This window comes from Eumetopias jubatus, unplaced genomic scaffold (assembly GCF_037043125.1).
Source record: "Eumetopias jubatus isolate StellerSeaLion01/CBP00866 unplaced genomic scaffold, mEumJub1_p1.0 scaffold_4, whole genome shotgun sequence".
NCBI classification, from domain to species: Eukaryota; Metazoa; Chordata; class Mammalia; order Carnivora; family Otariidae; genus Eumetopias; species Eumetopias jubatus.
The window spans coordinates 90,620,051-90,636,838 of NW_028274810.1; the positions used below are offsets into that span (position 1 = coordinate 90,620,051).

The following is a 16,788-nucleotide window of genomic DNA, read 5'->3' on the forward strand; positions in this document are numbered from 1 at the left end:
TTCTGCCCCTCCCCACTTGCTCTCTTTTTCTTTCTCTCTGTCTCAAAACAAAAACACCCCTGGTACATTGTTATTTTAGCATTGCTTTTCTGCTCTGTAGCTCATCCTCAGCGTTCCATCACTCAAAAACACAGACACTTTAAAAAAAGAAGAATGCCCCCTTGGGGGGCAGGCTGGCTCAGCTGGGGGAGCATGCGACGCATGATCTCAGGGTTATGGGTTCGAGCTCCATGTTGGGTACAGAGATGACTGAAAAAAAATAAAATCTTAAAAAAAAAGAAGAATGCCCCAGTGGGAGTTTTGCTTTGGATTCTGTGTTGGATTGGACTGGATTTTGGTTTCCTATCTAGCAGTGGTTTTTGGTAAATTTATCATTGAAACAAAAAAAATTCATAAAGATCACTGGATGTAGTAATTGACAATAGAAGGACAGATTATAAAAGAACTATTAAACGAAGATTACCTGGCTCTGTGCTTGCCCCCTTTGCCTCTCTAAAGGCTTGTACAGCAGGAGAGGAGGAACAAACTTCAGATGGACGAGGAGTCTCCACCGAGATGTCTGTGTTCCCCTGCATCTCCTGGGCACTGGAAGGCCCCATACTCATCTCTCGTGCGTCCTCAGTCTCGGCTTTCACAGGGCCCGCTAGAGGGGCAGAAGCCTCCAGGGAAGGACGAGACTCTGCAGCGCCCTCAGAGGCAAGGATTTCTACTTCAGGCTTCTCCGGTTCCTTCCTGAATGCCTCTGAGGATGGTACGGAGACATCCCTCACCACCTGACCCTGAACAGAGCAGTTCACAAGGCTGGTCAGAAGATTTTTACAACTAACGGCCACATCAAACATCTGGAGGCTGTCGGCCAGAGAGATGATTTTGGAGAAGTTGTGCTTGCCCACGGGTAGTTTGCCAGTGTACATCATTTCTAACAAGAGGGCAAACTCCTCGGGGCTCACGACAGACGCATCGATGGAGATGGTGTCTGTGTTGTCCAGCAGGGTTTTGAACAGGAGGCTGGCCGCAGCCAGGACGAGCTTGTGGGCCCTGAAGTAAATGGCACCGATGGAAATGGTGCAGTCACAGAACTGCTGCTCCTTGCACAGAGTGTAGAGCTGCTGCAGCAGCTGCCGGCTATAGTTGGGGAGCTCCATCGCCTCCGCTCTGTCCCTGAAGACTTCTCGCCCTCTCTTCTTCCAGAACCCACTCTGTGAGGATCAGTGCTGTCTCCTAGAGAAACCCCAAAAGTGCTATGTTAATACATCACAAGCACACAGGGAAAGACCTTGAATGAAATATTCAAACAAACAGTCAACTCACACATGCATTCGCCCAATGTTGCTCAACAGGAGGGGCGCTGCGCCAGGGACGCTAGATTAATAATGCTGACGAGAGCAGTCACGGGCGTAATGCTGTGAAAGGGATTATGCTTTGTGCTTCATCTGGACAGTCTCACTGGATCCTCATGATGACTCAATGGGAAAGATACCGTACCTTCCCCATTTTACAGATGAGACTGAAGCTTAGAGGTACTGAGACAACCAGCCTGAGGCAAAGGAGCCGTTAAATGGCATTTGTGTATCACTCACCTCAGGGCTGTAGGTAATACATTGCTGGATGCGTTCCTGCCTCCAGTGAATTCTCAGCCAACGGAAGGAGGCAACTATATAAACAGATCTGCAACACAATGTCCTCATCTCATTGGACTTATCTGCAACACGCACGCAGGTCATCACTCCCTCCCACTTCAAACACATGTTTCGCTTGCTCCTGCTCTCTCTGCTTCTCCCATGACCTCCCGAACCACGCCTTCCCAGCACCCTTTGCTGGGTCCTCTGCGTCATGTTGGCCTTTACAGTTTGGAATGCTCCAGGACTCAGTCATCTCTCCTTTCGTCTTCTGTCTCATCTGATTCCACACCTTTGAAATGTCAACGAATGCTGACAGCTTGCAGGCTGACATCCTGAGCTCGGGCGTCTCCTCTGGAGTCCAGATGCACACCTCCAGCTACCTGTTCAGCATCTCCGATCAGAGGCCTGATGGGTGGCTTAAACTTACATCCAAAACTCTCCTGCAATCTTCCTACTCCACAGCAATTTTGTCTTTCTAGTTGTTCAGACCAAAACCCAGAAGTCATCCTTGACTCCAGAGTTTTTCTTACACTCTTTATCCAATGCTTTATAAGTCCTGTTGGCTCTACCTTCAAAGTACACCCCAAATCCAATCACTTCCTGCTGCCTCCCCTGGCTCTGGGCTCTTCCTTCAGTCTAAGCCTCCATCACCTTGGATCTGGCCTATTGCAGCAATCTCCTCTAACTGGTCTCCACACCCCTGCCCCTTTCTAGCCCCACCCCTACGCCACCCTACCTCAATCCAGGAGTCATAGGGCTCTTTTTGGCATGCAGCCAGAGCTTGTCCCTTCTTTGCACAGAAGCCTCCCTGGCTTCTGGTCTCAGAGTAAACGCAAAAAGCCAAAGTTCTTCTAATGGCCTACACCCCCCTCATAAGCTGGCTGGCATTTACTCTCTATGCCACCTTCTACCGCCCTCCCCCTTACCCATTCGGCCCTAAGCCCACTGCCTTCCTTACCGATCATGGAACAGTCTGTACGTGTTCATCTACAGGTGTCTCCACACGTGTGCATGGCTCACTCTCCCTTCCAGCAGGTCTCTGCTCTAAGGCCACATCACTACTGAGGGCTCCCCTGACCAGGTCCTTTAAATAGCAGCCTCCTCTCCAACCTTAGAACATTCCATCCCTCTTACTCTATTTATCATCACAGCATTATCACCTACTGACATATATTATATTTTACTTATTATCATGTATCTCCCTTCACTGGAATGTAAACTCCATTAGGGAAGGAACTTTTTTAAAAATCATCTGCTATATCCCAGTGCTTAAAATTCTGCCTCACACAAATGTTGTTGATTAGCTGGTGTAATGAATAAATGAATGGAAGGAGATGTAATGGCAGAGATTTGCACCCAGAAACCCAGCTTAGGGAAAAGGCGTGTGGAGCAGTCAGAGTAAGGTCTGGAGGAGGAGCTGAGCTGCTGGAATAAATGAGTAGGCCCTGGTGAGGTGAAGGGAGTGAGACAATAGGCGCTCCGGGCAAGGAGCCTGCATGAGGCGTGCAGACAAGAAAACATCTCCAGTGGAGGGAAGGAAGGGGTGCAGGGGGGACTGGAAGGAATTCAGTGATCCTGCAACATAAGCAGGGGACAGGGGGTATCAGGAGCTAAAGCTGGCAGGCAGGGCTTGTGGCCACAGAGAGATACATGGGCCATGCTTAGGAGCTTGGATTTATCCGAAAGGCAACGAGGAGCCACTGAAGGGTTTGAAAGGCTTTAAGCAGGGAAGTCACATGGTCAAAGATGCATCTTAAATGGATCATCTAAGTGACATCTGCACAGAATTGAGGGGGATAATGCTAGAGACAGGCTCTATTATTGCAGGAGTTCAGAGATAAATCAATGAGGACTTTGACCCACAGAAGGGGCAAGAGAAGAGAGAGAAAGAGACAGCCAAAAATATTTAGAACATGTAACTGTCATGATTTAAAGTCTGAGTGGATGTGAGGGAAGAGAGAGACCGCTCCCAGGTCCTGGTCTGGTTGAGTGGGACTGGATGCTGAGATGATCCAGATAACACAAGAAAATAGTCTTGGGAAGAAGACATGTGGTTCAGTTTTGGGTTTGAGGATCTTATGATGATAGCCAAATCCTATAATCTCACTTGTATAAAGAAAAGAAAATACACTGACAAAAGGGTGGAAAGCCAAACGTCAAAATAACACTGGCTGCCTTCTTTGTTAGCAAGATTGTGGGTGATCCCCTTTCCCTTCCACCACTATTTCATTTTCCCACATTTGAAGCTGAAAGATCAAAATAAAAATAGGGGTGCCTGGGCAGCTCAGTTGGTTCAGCGTCCAACTCTTGATTTTGGCTTGGGTCATGATCTCAGGGTCATAGGATGGAGCCGATGTCTGGCTCCGTGCTCAGCACTGAATCTGCTTGTCCCTCTCCCTCTGCTCCTTCCCCCACTCATGCTTGTGTGCTCTCTTTCTCTCTTTCAAATAAATAAATAAAATCTTTTAAAAAAAATAAAAATAAAACTATTTCCAAGTTCTGGTTTCTGGTCTGGCCCGTAAGAAGCTTAGGAAGTCATCATTCCATCCTGACAACAGTAAAAAGCTAAACAAATGGAAAGATCAACAACTCTTTTTAGATCTGTCAGAGAACTGAGGTCACAGGGCAAAACTGCTCCCCCCCAAACTGGAGAAAAAGGCAGATAGAATCATAACTTCTCAGAGCAGAAACCCACCAACAGATACATCCGTGGGAACTGGTACCAGAAAAGGAAAACAAAAACTGAAATTGACAAATTGCTGGAGGCTCAGGGTGGACAAGTCTGAGTTAAAAACTCCAGAGGGACCAAGTCATAATTTTGTGAGTTTTACCTCTGGGAGCTCTAAGGGGTGAATACAGGCGAAAAATTCCCTCCTGCTTCTGGAAGGAGGAGGGGAGAACTAACCATTTTGAAATATGCCAGAGCACTCTGTTCTTAACAAGGCCTAGCTTCAGGAGAAACTATTTTACCAGATTCCAACCTAACTGGGGGAAGAGAAATACTCTTCAGCCCACTTCTAGCCATCCTGCACTAGGGGTGGGAGGGGATGAACTGAAAAACTTCAGTGAAGTTCATAGTCCTGTGGCACAGGCTCACCAAGAGACTGAGACCCAATCATCGGTCTATAAAACACTTCCTCCCCTACATCTTACCATCCCATCACTATACGCTTATTTACCACAATTCCTTTTACCCAGTACTTTATGTCTACCTTTCAAGAAAAAAATATGAGACATACTAAAAGGCAAAAACACAGTCTGAAGAGACTGAACAAGTATCAGAACCACAGTCAGATACATCAGGAATTATCAGACCAGGAATTTTTAAAAACTGTAATGCTAAGGGCATTAATGGAAAAAAGCAGACAACATGCAAGAACAGATGAACAATGGAAGAGAGATGGAAATGAAAAAAATGAAAAAAATGCTGTAAGTCAAAAACATAAATTAAGAATGCCTTTGATGTGCTCATTAGTAGACTGAGAAAAGCTTAGGAAAGAATCTCTGAATTTGAGGATATAATCAGAACAGAATATCCAAGAACTGTGGGACAACTACAAAAGGTAAAACATCTGTGCAAATGGGGATATCTGATGGAGATGAAAGAGAAAGGAACAGAAGCAATATTTGAAGCAATAATGACTGAGCATTTCCCCAAATTAATGTTAGACACCAAACCGCATGTCTTGGATGCTCAGAGAACACCAAGCACAATAAATGCCAAAATCTTACACTTAGGCGTATCATATTCAAACTGCAAAAAAAATGAAAGCTTTAAAAAAAAAAAATCTCAGAAAAAGTCAGAGGAAAAAAAAACCCACTTTACCTCGAGAGGAGCAAAGATAAGAATCACGTCTGATTTCTCCTCAGAAACCATGCAAGTAGGAAGAGAGTAGAATAAAATAATTGAAGTGTTGAGAAGGAAAAAAAAAAAAAAAAGCCCAACCAACCTAGAATTCTGTACCTTGCAAAATTATCCTTCAAAAGTGAAAGGGAAGACTTTCTCAGACAAGCAAAACTGAGTGACTTGGTTGCCATCAGACCCGCCTTGCAAGAAACACTAAAGAAGTTTTTCAGAGAGAAGGAAAATCATAAAGTATAGAAATTTGAATCTGCATTAAAAAATGAAAAGCACTGGAGAATGAATAGGTAAAGGTAAAAAATTTATTTTTTAATTCTTAATTGATATAACATGTAACTGTTCAAAATAACAGCAACAATTTATTTGATTATGCTTGCTTATGTTTAGATATACTTATGTATACATAAGTGAAATGAATAACAGCAATGATACAAGGAATGGGAGGAAGAATTAGGATTATTTTATTAGTATAAGGTATTTGTACTACCAGTGAAGTAGGACAGTGTCATTTGAAAGTGGACTTGGATTAGTTATAAATGTATACTGCAAACTACAGGGCAACCACTAAAAAAGTTTGAAAAGAAATACAAATGATATGTTAAGAAAGAAGTGAAAATGGAATCATGTCAAAGGCTCAACTAAAACCACAAAAGAATGAAAAAATGTGGAAGACAAAAATAGGAACAAAGAACAAGGGCAACATATAAACAACATTAACAAATATGGCAGATATAAATCCAACATTACCAATAATCACTTTAAACATCAATGGTCTAAATACACCTTTTAAAAAGCAAATGTCAGAATAGACAAAAACAAAAAACAGGACCCAACTCTATGTTGTCTACAAGAAACCCATTTCAAATATAAAGACACATACAGATTTAAAGTAAATGCAGGGGTGCTTGGGTGGCGAGTCAGTTGAGCATCCAACTCATGGTTTCAGCTCAGGTTGTGGTCTTGGGATCATGGGATCAAGTCCTGCCTTGCGCTCTGTGCTCAGCACGGAGTCTGTTTGGAACTCTCTCTCCCTCTGCCCCTCCCCCCACCTCTAAAATAAATGAATAAATCTTTAAAAAAAATAAAAATAAATAAAGCAAATGAATAGAGAAAGATATATCATGATAATACTAATCAAAAGAAAATGGGTAGGGCGCCTGGGTGGCTCAGTTGGTTAAGCAACTGCCTTTGGCTCAGGTCATGATCCTGGAGTCCCGGGATCGAGTCCCGCATCGGGCTCCCTGCTCAGCGGGGAGTCTGCTTCTCCCTCTGACCCTCTTCCCTCTCGTGCTCTCTATCTCTCATTCTCTCTCTCTCAAATAAATAAATAAAATCTTTAAAAAAAAAAAGAAAACGGGTAGCTATATTAATTTCAGACAGAACAGACTTCAAAATAAGCAAAGCTATCAGGGATAAAGAGGGGCATTATATAATCAAAAAGGGGTCAATACTTCAAGAAAACATAATCTCTCATGTGCATTTGCCTAACAACAGAGTATCAAAACAAGGAAGGCAAACTGAAAGAGCTGCAAAAAGAATTAGGTGAATCTACTATTATAATTGGAGACTTTAAACATCCCTTTATCAGAAATGGACAGACCTAGCAGGCAGAACATCAATAAGAACATAGTGGAAGTCAACTGGATATAATGGGCATCTATAGACTACTTCATCTAACAGCAGCAGATTACACATTCTTCTCAAGATCACATGGAACAGTACCAAGATAGACCAATTCTGGGCCAAAAAATACCCTTAACAAATTAAAAAAAAAAAATAGAAACCATACAATCTCTGCTCTCAGACAACAATGGAATTAAACTCAAAATCAATGACAGGGTGCCTGGGTGGCTCAGTTGGTTAAGCGTCTGACTTCGGCTCAGGTCATAATCTCAGGATCCTGGCACTGAGCCCTGTGTCACGCTCCCCACTCAGCAAGGAATCTGCTTATCCCTCTCCCTCTGCTCCTACCCCTGCTCATGCTCTCGCTCTCAAGTAAATAAAATCTTAAAAAAAAAAATGACAAAAAGATAGCTGGAAAATCCCAAATGTGTGGAGATTAAACACATATTTTTCTACATAACACATGGGTCAAGGAAGAAATCTCAAGAGGAATTTAAAAATATTCGAAACTAGGGGATGCCTGGCTGGCTCAGTCAGTGGAGTATGAGACTCTTAATTTCGGGGTTAGGAGTTTGAGCCCCATGTTAGATGTAGAAATTTAAAAATATATATGTTCTAAACTAAATGAAAATGTAAATACAACTTATCAAAATTTGTGGGATGCAGCAAAAGCAGTGCTTAGAGGAATATCTATAGCATTGAATGCATATATTAGAAAAGAAGAAAGATCTAAAACCAATAATCTAAGCTTCCATCATGGGATATAAGAACAAGAAGAACAAAATAAATCCAATTAAACAGTAGGAAAAAAATAATTAGCCAAAAAATAAATGAAATTGAAAAGAGTAAATGAATAAAGAAAAATCAATAAAACCAAAAACTGGTTCTTTGAAAAGATCAATAAAATCAATATGCTTCTAGCTAGGCTAACTACGAAAAAAAAAAAAGAGAGAGAGAGCACAAACTATTCATAACAGAAATGAAAAATGGGACATTACTATAGATTTCACACACAATAAAAGGATAATAAAGAAATATTATGAGCAACTTTATGCCCACAGTTTGAGAACTCTGATGAAAGGGATCAATTCTCTGAAAGACATAATCCACCAAAACTCACACAAGAATAGACAATCTGAAAAGACCTAAATCTATCAAAGATATTGAATCAACAATTAATAACTTTCCAATACTGGAAGCACCAGGCCCAGATGGTTCACTAGTGAATTCTACCAAACATTTAAGAAATTACACCAAGTATCTATGGTCTCTTCCAGAAGACAGAAGCAAAGAGAATACTTCTAACTCACTCTATGAAGCCAAATTATACTACCACCAAAACCAGAGACATTATAAGAAAAAAAAAAAAAACCTACAGACCAACATCTCTCATGAACCAAGATACAGACATCCTCAACAAAATATCAGCAAATCAAATCCAACAATGTATACAAAGAATGATAAACCATGACCAAGTGGGATTTACCCCAGGTACCCGAGGCTGGTTCAACATTTGAAAATCAATAAATGTAATCCATCACATCAACACGCTAAAGAAAAAGAAAAATCACATTATATTATCAACAGATGCAGAAAAAGTACTTGACAAAATCCAAAAGGCATTTATACTAAAAAAAAAAAAAACTCTCAGCAAACTAGGAATAGAGAGAAACTTCTTCCATTTGATGAAGAACATCTACAAAAAAACCAAGTTAATGTTATAGTTAATAGAGAGAAACCTGAAGCTTTCTTGCTAAAATCAGTAATAAGGTAAGGATGTTCCCTCTCATCACTGCTTTGCAACATTATACTGGAAGTTCTAGCTAATTAATGACACAAGAAAAGGAAATAAAAGGAATATAGGTTAGGAAGAAAGGAATAAGACAGTCTTTGTTCACAGATGATACGTTTGTCTATGTAGAAAATCCAAAAGAATCAACAACAAAAAAACCCTAATAAGCAATTATAGCGAGATTGCAGGGTACAAGGTAAATATACAAAGATTAATCACTTTCCTATATATCAGCAATGAACTGGAACTTGAAATTAAAACATTACCATTTAAGGGGCGCCTGGGTGGCACAGTTAAGCATCCAACTCTTGGTTTCAGCTCAGGTCATGATCTCAGGGTCATAAGACTGAGCCCCACACTGGGCTCTGTGCTGAGTGTGAAGTCTGCTTAAGATTTTTCTCTCCCTCTGCCCGTCCCCATCACATGCTCACGCTTGCGTGCACACTCTCTCTAATAAATAAATAAATCTTTTAAAAATTAGTATTTAATTAGCACCTAAAAATGAAATATAAAAAATAATTATGGATAAGTCTAACAAAATATGTACAAGAGTTATATGAGAAAAACTACAAAACTCTGATGAGAGATATCAAAGAAAAGCTAAGTAAATGGTGAGATGTTCCATGTTCATGGACAGGAAGACTCAGTACTGTCAAAATTTCAACTTTTCCCAACTTGACTTATAGATTCAACACAATCCTAATCAAAATCCCAGCAAGTTATTTTGTGGATATTGACAAACTGTTTCTAAAGTGTATATGGAGAGGCAGATTAGCCAACTCACTATTGAAGGAGAGTAACAAAGTTGGAGGACTGACACTATTCAACTTTAAGATGAGCTTTACTACAAAGCTATAGTAACCAAGACAATGTGGTATTGGTCAAAGAATAGATAAATTAGCTCACAAAAATAGTCAACTAATCTTTGACAAAGAAGCAAAGACAATACAATGCAGCAAAGATAATATTTCAACAAATGGTGCTGGAACAACTGGACATCCACATGTAAAAAAACGAATCTAGACACAGACCTCAAAACCTTCACAAATTTAACTCAAAATGGATCACAGACCTAAATGTGAAATGTAAAATTATAAAACTCCTAGAAAATAACATAGGAGAAAACGGAAATGAACTTGAGTACAGTGATGACTTTTTAGATACTACACCAAAGGCATGATCCCTAAACAAAATAACCGATAAGCTAGATTTCATTAAAATTTTAAAAAACGTTTGTTCTGTGAAAGGTAATGTCAACAAAAGGAGAAAACAAGCCACAGACTGGGATAAAATATTTGCAAAAGACACCTCTATTAAAGGACTACTATCCAAAATATACAAAGAACCCTTAAAACTCAACAATAAGAAAACAAACAACCTGATTAAAAAATGTACCAAACCTTAACAAACATCTCACCAAGAGATACAGATAGCAAGTATAAAAAACAAGTATAAAAAATGTTCAACATATGTCATAAGAGAATTGCAAATTAAAGCAAACTATTACAATGGCCAAAATCCACAACACTGACAATACCAAATGCAGTGAGGATTTATAGTAACAGGAACCCCTATTTATTGCTAATGAGAATGCAAAATGGTACAGCTGCTTTGGAAGACAGATTAGCAGCTTATAAAACTAAACATATCCTTACCATATGCTCCAACAATTGTGCTCTTGATATTTACCCAAATGAACGGTCTACACAAAAACATGCACACAGATATTTATAGCAGCTCTACTAATAATTGCCAAAACTTGGAAGCAATCCAAATGTCTTTTAGTAGGTAAATGGATAAACTGTGGTACATCCAGATAATAGAATATTATTCTACACTAAAAGGAAACGAGCTAACAAGCCATAGAATGACATGGAAGAAAGGTAAATGCATATTGCTCAGTGAAAGAAGCCAATCTGAAAAGGCTAAATACTGAATGAATCCAACTATATGACATTCTAGAAAAGGCAAAACGAAGGAGACAGTCAAAAGATCAGTGGTTGTCACTGGCTGAAGGCAGGCAGGGATAAATAGGTGAGGAACAGAGGATTTTTAGGGCAGTGCAATAATTCTTTATGACATCACAATGGTGGATTCATGTATTATACATTTGTCAAAATTCATAGAATGTACAATGCCAAAAGTGTACCCTAATGAAAACCATGGACTTTGATAATGATACATCAATGTAGGTTCACTGATTGTAACAAACTGCGTTGTGGGATAGTGGGGGAGGCTATGTGGGTGTGGGGAACCCTCCACTGTACTCTGTACTTCCAATTTTGCTGTAAACCTAAAACTGCTCTAAAAAATAAAGTTCACTTATTTATAAGACTTCATAAAATGAATGTAAAGTTTTCAGTTCTAATCACCCCAAGCCCTATCTATACCATGATATTTAATATTATGGAACATTTATGAATTTCTATAATATTTTTAGTTTACTCAGAATATATTTAAAAACATCTAGCCCTACTGTTTGAGTACAATCTGTCTTAATACCTGCATTATAAAAATGCATGTTTTTTAAAAACAAATCAACTGCAGCCTAGGAGCACCCAACTTGCTATACTAGTAGCAGCAGCAGGGGCAGGACTGGAATTCCTATCTCCTGGTACTGGTGGAAAACAAAACAGATTCTGTAAGATTTAAAACAGGCAAAAGTACGGACTATCTTTTTTAAAAAGAAGATAATTCTTAAAATTTGTAAATTAACTTATTTTAATAACTGAGGAAAATTTCAGAACAAGAATTCAACTTGCAAGTAACAAAAAGTATAAACTATTAGACACTAAGGTTTTTCTAAAGAATGAATTATATCAGTAGAATGTGATTTTTTTCCCCCTAAGAGAAACCACAGGTCTTATGAATTCAATAAATCAAAACACTTACTGGACATATTATTAGATCTTTTAAAATATTCTTATTAATACGAAACAAGTGATTGGGATTATATTTTCAGGACGAACTTACTTAAGATGTTTTTTGATCATTTTTCTGGGGAAGTCATCTACAGCTTTCATCAGATTAAAAAAAAAAAAAAGATCTAGCAATGATCCAGAGGTAGGTATTTTGAGCATTCACTACAGAACCTTGTGGTCAGAACTATTTCATATTTTTGTTAATAAATAAATTAGATGGGGGGGCGCCTGAGTGGCTCACTCAGTTAAGTGGCTGGCTTTGTCTCAGGTCATGATCCCAGGGTCCTGGGATCCAGCCCCACAGCAAGCCCTGCATCGAGCCCCACATCGAGCTGAGCTCCCTGCTCAGAGGGAGTCTGCTTCTCCCTCTGTCCCTCCCCTGGCTCATGCTTTCGTGTACTCCCTCTCTCTCTCTGAAATAAATAAAATCTTTAAGAAAAATAAATTAGATGGGAAAATAATAGAATAACTGTAGCAGAATAAGCAACTGAGCAAGGTTCAAAAAAAGTGAACTGAATTATGTGGCTTATCAATACACAGATATTAAAAACATGGTTATAAACTTGCAATAAAGGGAGAATGGAGATAGGTAAGGCAGAAAACTTTCAAGGGTGATCAAGGGCTACTTAATGAATGTAAGTTGGCAATGTTAAAAGGTGAAATTTTACTAAGATTAATAGGAATAACTAATTGAAGAGCAAACTTTTGGCAAAATGCACGCCAAGCTGATGTAAATGGACCTTTTCTCCCACTTTATACAGAAATGCTGGATAAAACATCTTAAAACATGCTTTTAAAATATATAGTCAAGATTTAAAAAAAAAAAAGAAAGAAAGAAATCCTCAGGCACCTAAAATGAAAGAGACATCAAAATCAAAACTGGTACATTAAGTGGGTGTTGAGACCATGGTGGCCCACAGGGGTTTCAAACACCAATACAGGCCCTGGGCTTGGAGGAGAAAGCATTAATCCTCACATGGAGACTAGAAATACAGCTTCAGGCAGGTAGAAGGTGGGCAAGTTGAAGCTGAGACCCTTGCACAAAGCCCAGAGGCTCAAATACCTATCCTTCCTTGATATGCAGTCTGAAAAAATCTCTGCTCACTGGCTCGGAAGCAGCAATAAAAGTTGTTAATTATATAGGCCTTAAGAAGAGGAAAAAGCACCCATAAGAAATCTAAAATGCAGGCCTATGCTAGACAGAGGCAAGTGCAGGAATGCAAATTTGTATCACACAGGAATCCTGAGCTGAGAAATTAACATAAAAACTGGTCTTTGACCTGCAACAGAAAAAAACCAGAGTACTTTCACAACCCAAGGCACAGAGACTCACACAGTGAAGAAGAAAAACACAGAACAGAGCTCACTATTACAGACCATATGAGGAAGACACAAACGTGAAAGGTAAATCTATAAAGGCTAACAGTAGAAAATGCCAGAAGGTATCTTTGAAGCAAGGGTAGGGAAACTTCTTAAACAATGCCCCAAATGCCAAAAAAAAGGGGAGGGGATGGTAAATCCGCAGTGATAGTAAAGGTTTCTATCAAAGACATGATTAACAGACAATGGACAAAGGGTAAATTCAGGAGATAATATTGCACAAAGTTAAAGGCAACACGGAATTAATACCTAGAAGATATAAGAAATTCCTGCAAATCTAGAGAAAAAAATTAAAATCCAAGGGGGGAAAAGGAGCAAATGATATAACCAGGCAATTCAGAGAAGGAAAAGCTTACTTTTAATTAATCAACAAGTAGTAATAGTAGTTGTTAAAATAGGAGTAATAGGGGCGCCTGGGTGGCTCAGTCAGTTAAGTGTCTGCCTTTGGCTCAGGTCATGATCCCAGGGTCCTGGGATCGAGCCCGTATCGGGCTCCCTGTTCAGTGGGGAATCTGCTTCTTCCCATCTCCCTCTACTCTGCTTGTGCTCTCTCTCTCTCTCTAATACATAAAATCTTTAAAAAAATAACAGTAGTAATAGCAGCTAGCATTTATCTAATGATTATTGTATTCAGGAAGTTTTTACTATATTCAGGAATATGCTTTACATATATTTATTCATTTTGCCCTCTCAACAACCTGATGGGGCAAATGCTGTAATTATCCCCTTTTATGATGAAGAGACTAAGGCCCAGAGAGGTTGAGTAATTTCTCCAAGATCTCACAGTTAACACATGGTAGAACTTGAGTTTGAATCTAGGGCACTTGGTGGGTATATAAATTGATATAGCTGTTCTGAAAAACATTCTGCTAATATTTAGTGAAATTTTCTGTATATATATGCCTTGAGACCCAGTAATCATATTCCTCCATACATATCCTAGAAAAATTCTTACATGGGTCCATAAGGAAGCAAGGCCAGAAAGATCACTGGGGCATTGTTTTTGGTAGCAGGAAGACCAGAGGCAATTTAGATGTCCATGAAGGAAGTCAAAATCAAAGAACAAGATCATATGGAAAAAGGATAGTCAGATGTAAAAAAGAACTTATAGTTATAAAAAATTAAGTCACTGACATTCACACATTGATAAATTAAATAAACTAGACACAGCTAAAGAAAAAGTTAATGACTAAGAAGTCTGGGAAGATTATTCAGAAGGTAGCAGAGTTTATAAAAACAGAAATATGAAAGGGAAGTTAAAGGACACAGAAGACAGAATGAGAGGGTGTTCCAGAGGGAATAATGGAAAAAGTACAGGAGAAACAATCTGAAGATAATTTCTGAGAATATTCCAGAATTAAAGACAAACATGAGTCTTCAGAAGAAAACTTCAAAATACTAACAACACAGAGAAAAAGAATTTGTAAGGAAACCAAGAGAAAAGACATTACTTACAAAAGAATGACAACTAGGCTGATACAGACTTTCTATTTAAATAACAACAGGCTTGGCCGCCATCATAAATGACACAGTAACTATCTGGACCAGGAAGTTCATGATTAACTGACTACTTCAGTGCAAACAGATGGTCAGTGATGTTCTTCACCCCAGAAAGGCAACAGTACCTAAGACAGAAATTCAGGAAAAACTAGCCAAAATGTACAAGACCACACCAGATGTCATATTTGTGTTTGGATTCAGAACCCATTTTGGTGGTGGCAAGACAACTGGCTTTGGCATGATTTATGATTCCTTGGATTATGCAAAGAAAAATGAACCCAAACACAGACTTGCAAGACATGGCCGGTATGAGAAGAAAAAGACATCAAGAAAACAGCGAAAGGAACGCAAGAACAGAATGAAGAAACTCAGGGGGACTACAAAAGCCAATGTTGGTGCTGGCAAAAAGAAGGAGTAAAGATGTTGCAGTGGCTTTATCTGTGGTGGTTGGGCAGATTTTTCATGAGAGGATTAATAAACTAAGAATGTTAATGTGAAAAATAAATAAATAAATAAATAACAATAGATGCCAGAGGAAAATGCAATAACAGTTTTTGAATATTAAGGAAAATAACAATCAAGTATCACTATCCAGACTGAAATAAAATTATCTTCAAACAGACACAGACCATCACTGGAAGAATTACTTTAAGAAGGAAACTGAACCAGGAAAAAAGAAAAAGGATAGAACATAAGAAGAAATAGCAAGTGGCAAGCAAAGAAACTGCTAAACAAATCCACTGGAAAAGTTAAAATCAGAAAGACTGATAACAGGGGCGCCTGGGTGGCTCAGTTGGTTGGGCGACTGCCTTCGGCTCAGGTCATGATCCTGGAGTCCCTGGATCCAGTCCCGCATCGGGCTCCCTGCTCGGCAGGGAGTCTGCTTCTCCCTCTGACCCTCTCCCCGTCATGTGCTCGCTCGCTCTCTCTCTCTCATTCTCTCTGTCTCAGATAAATAAATAAGATCTTTAAAAAAAAAAAAGACTGATAACATCAACGCTAGTGAGGATGTGGAATGACTAGAACTCTCATACACTGCTAGCAGAAGTGTAAAATGGTACAACTATGAAGGAGAACTACGTGGAGGTTTCTTATAGCATGGAATAAACTGCTAATAAATGCAACAACATGGATAAACCATTAAACTATTATGTTAAGTCAAAGAAGCCAGGCATAAAAAAGTACACACATATGACTCAATTTACAGGAAACAGAAATACAGGTAAAACTAATTAACGGTGATAAATATCAGATAGTAATGTGGAGGTTGTTGGGATGGTGTAGGGAAGGGAACTGAATGGAACGAGACACAAAAGAACTTTCTGGGGATTGGAAATGTTCTACATCTTATTTTGGGTGGTGTTTAAAGAGTAGATATTTGTCAAAGCTCTTCAAACGTAACATCTAAGCTCAGTTGTTAATTATATCTCAATAAAAAATTAAGAAATGTGTTGGTATACTTAAAATGCACTGACTTTAAAAATGGGTACTGGAAGGAAAGGTTAAAAACAAAACAGAATAATGACAACCATATAGCACTTACTGAAAGCTTACTATGTGCCAAGCACTGTTCTAAATGCTTTGCATATATTAATTCATTTAATCCTTTCAACAACTCTATGGAGTAGGTACTCTTATTATCCACATTTTACAGATTAAAAAAACTGTCGCACAAAGAGGTTACATAACTTACCTAGGGTTTACACTAATGTGTGGCAGAGCTGGGGTCCAAACTCAGGCAGCCAGACTCTAAAGTCTGTATTCGTAGAAATCCAATGCCTCTCTCAAATTAACAATCAACAACAACATGGAAGATGAGAGACCAGAGTCAGGGTGTTCCAAGAGTCAAGAGGATGACAAAAACAATGATTGACTTTAGCCTTTAGCCTAAATGAAGTATGTATATTAACAGGTAAGGATGTAGGAGAATAGAAGCAAGATAAATATTTGCAAACAGGGCATACAAAAGAAAATAAAGAAAATGTGATTAATCCAAAAGCAAGTGAGAAAAGAAAAAAGAAAGGCAAAAGAAAATCGCATTAAACAGAAAACAAGATGGCAGAAATAAGTCCAAATGTATTATTAATC

The 16,788-nt window shown here is 39.1% G+C and overlaps 1 protein-coding gene and 1 pseudogene across 2 annotated transcripts in view; one reads left to right on the forward strand and one right to left on the reverse strand.

The window, feature by feature from the left end:
• Positions 1-16,788, reverse strand: part of ZBTB40 (zinc finger and BTB domain containing 40) — a 73,999-nt gene that overhangs the window by 34,502 nt on the left and 22,709 nt on the right. For both annotated transcript variants that reach the window (XM_028090803.2, XM_028090802.2), the window contains exon 2: positions 464-1,221. In XM_028090803.2, coding sequence (XP_027946604.1) covers positions 464-1,145 — 682 coding nt within the window. In that variant the 5' untranslated portion in view covers positions 1,146-1,221. The remainder of the gene's footprint in view (positions 1-463; positions 1,222-16,788) is intronic.
• On the forward strand, positions 12,400-15,118 carry LOC114199069 (small ribosomal subunit protein eS24 pseudogene; annotated as a pseudogene).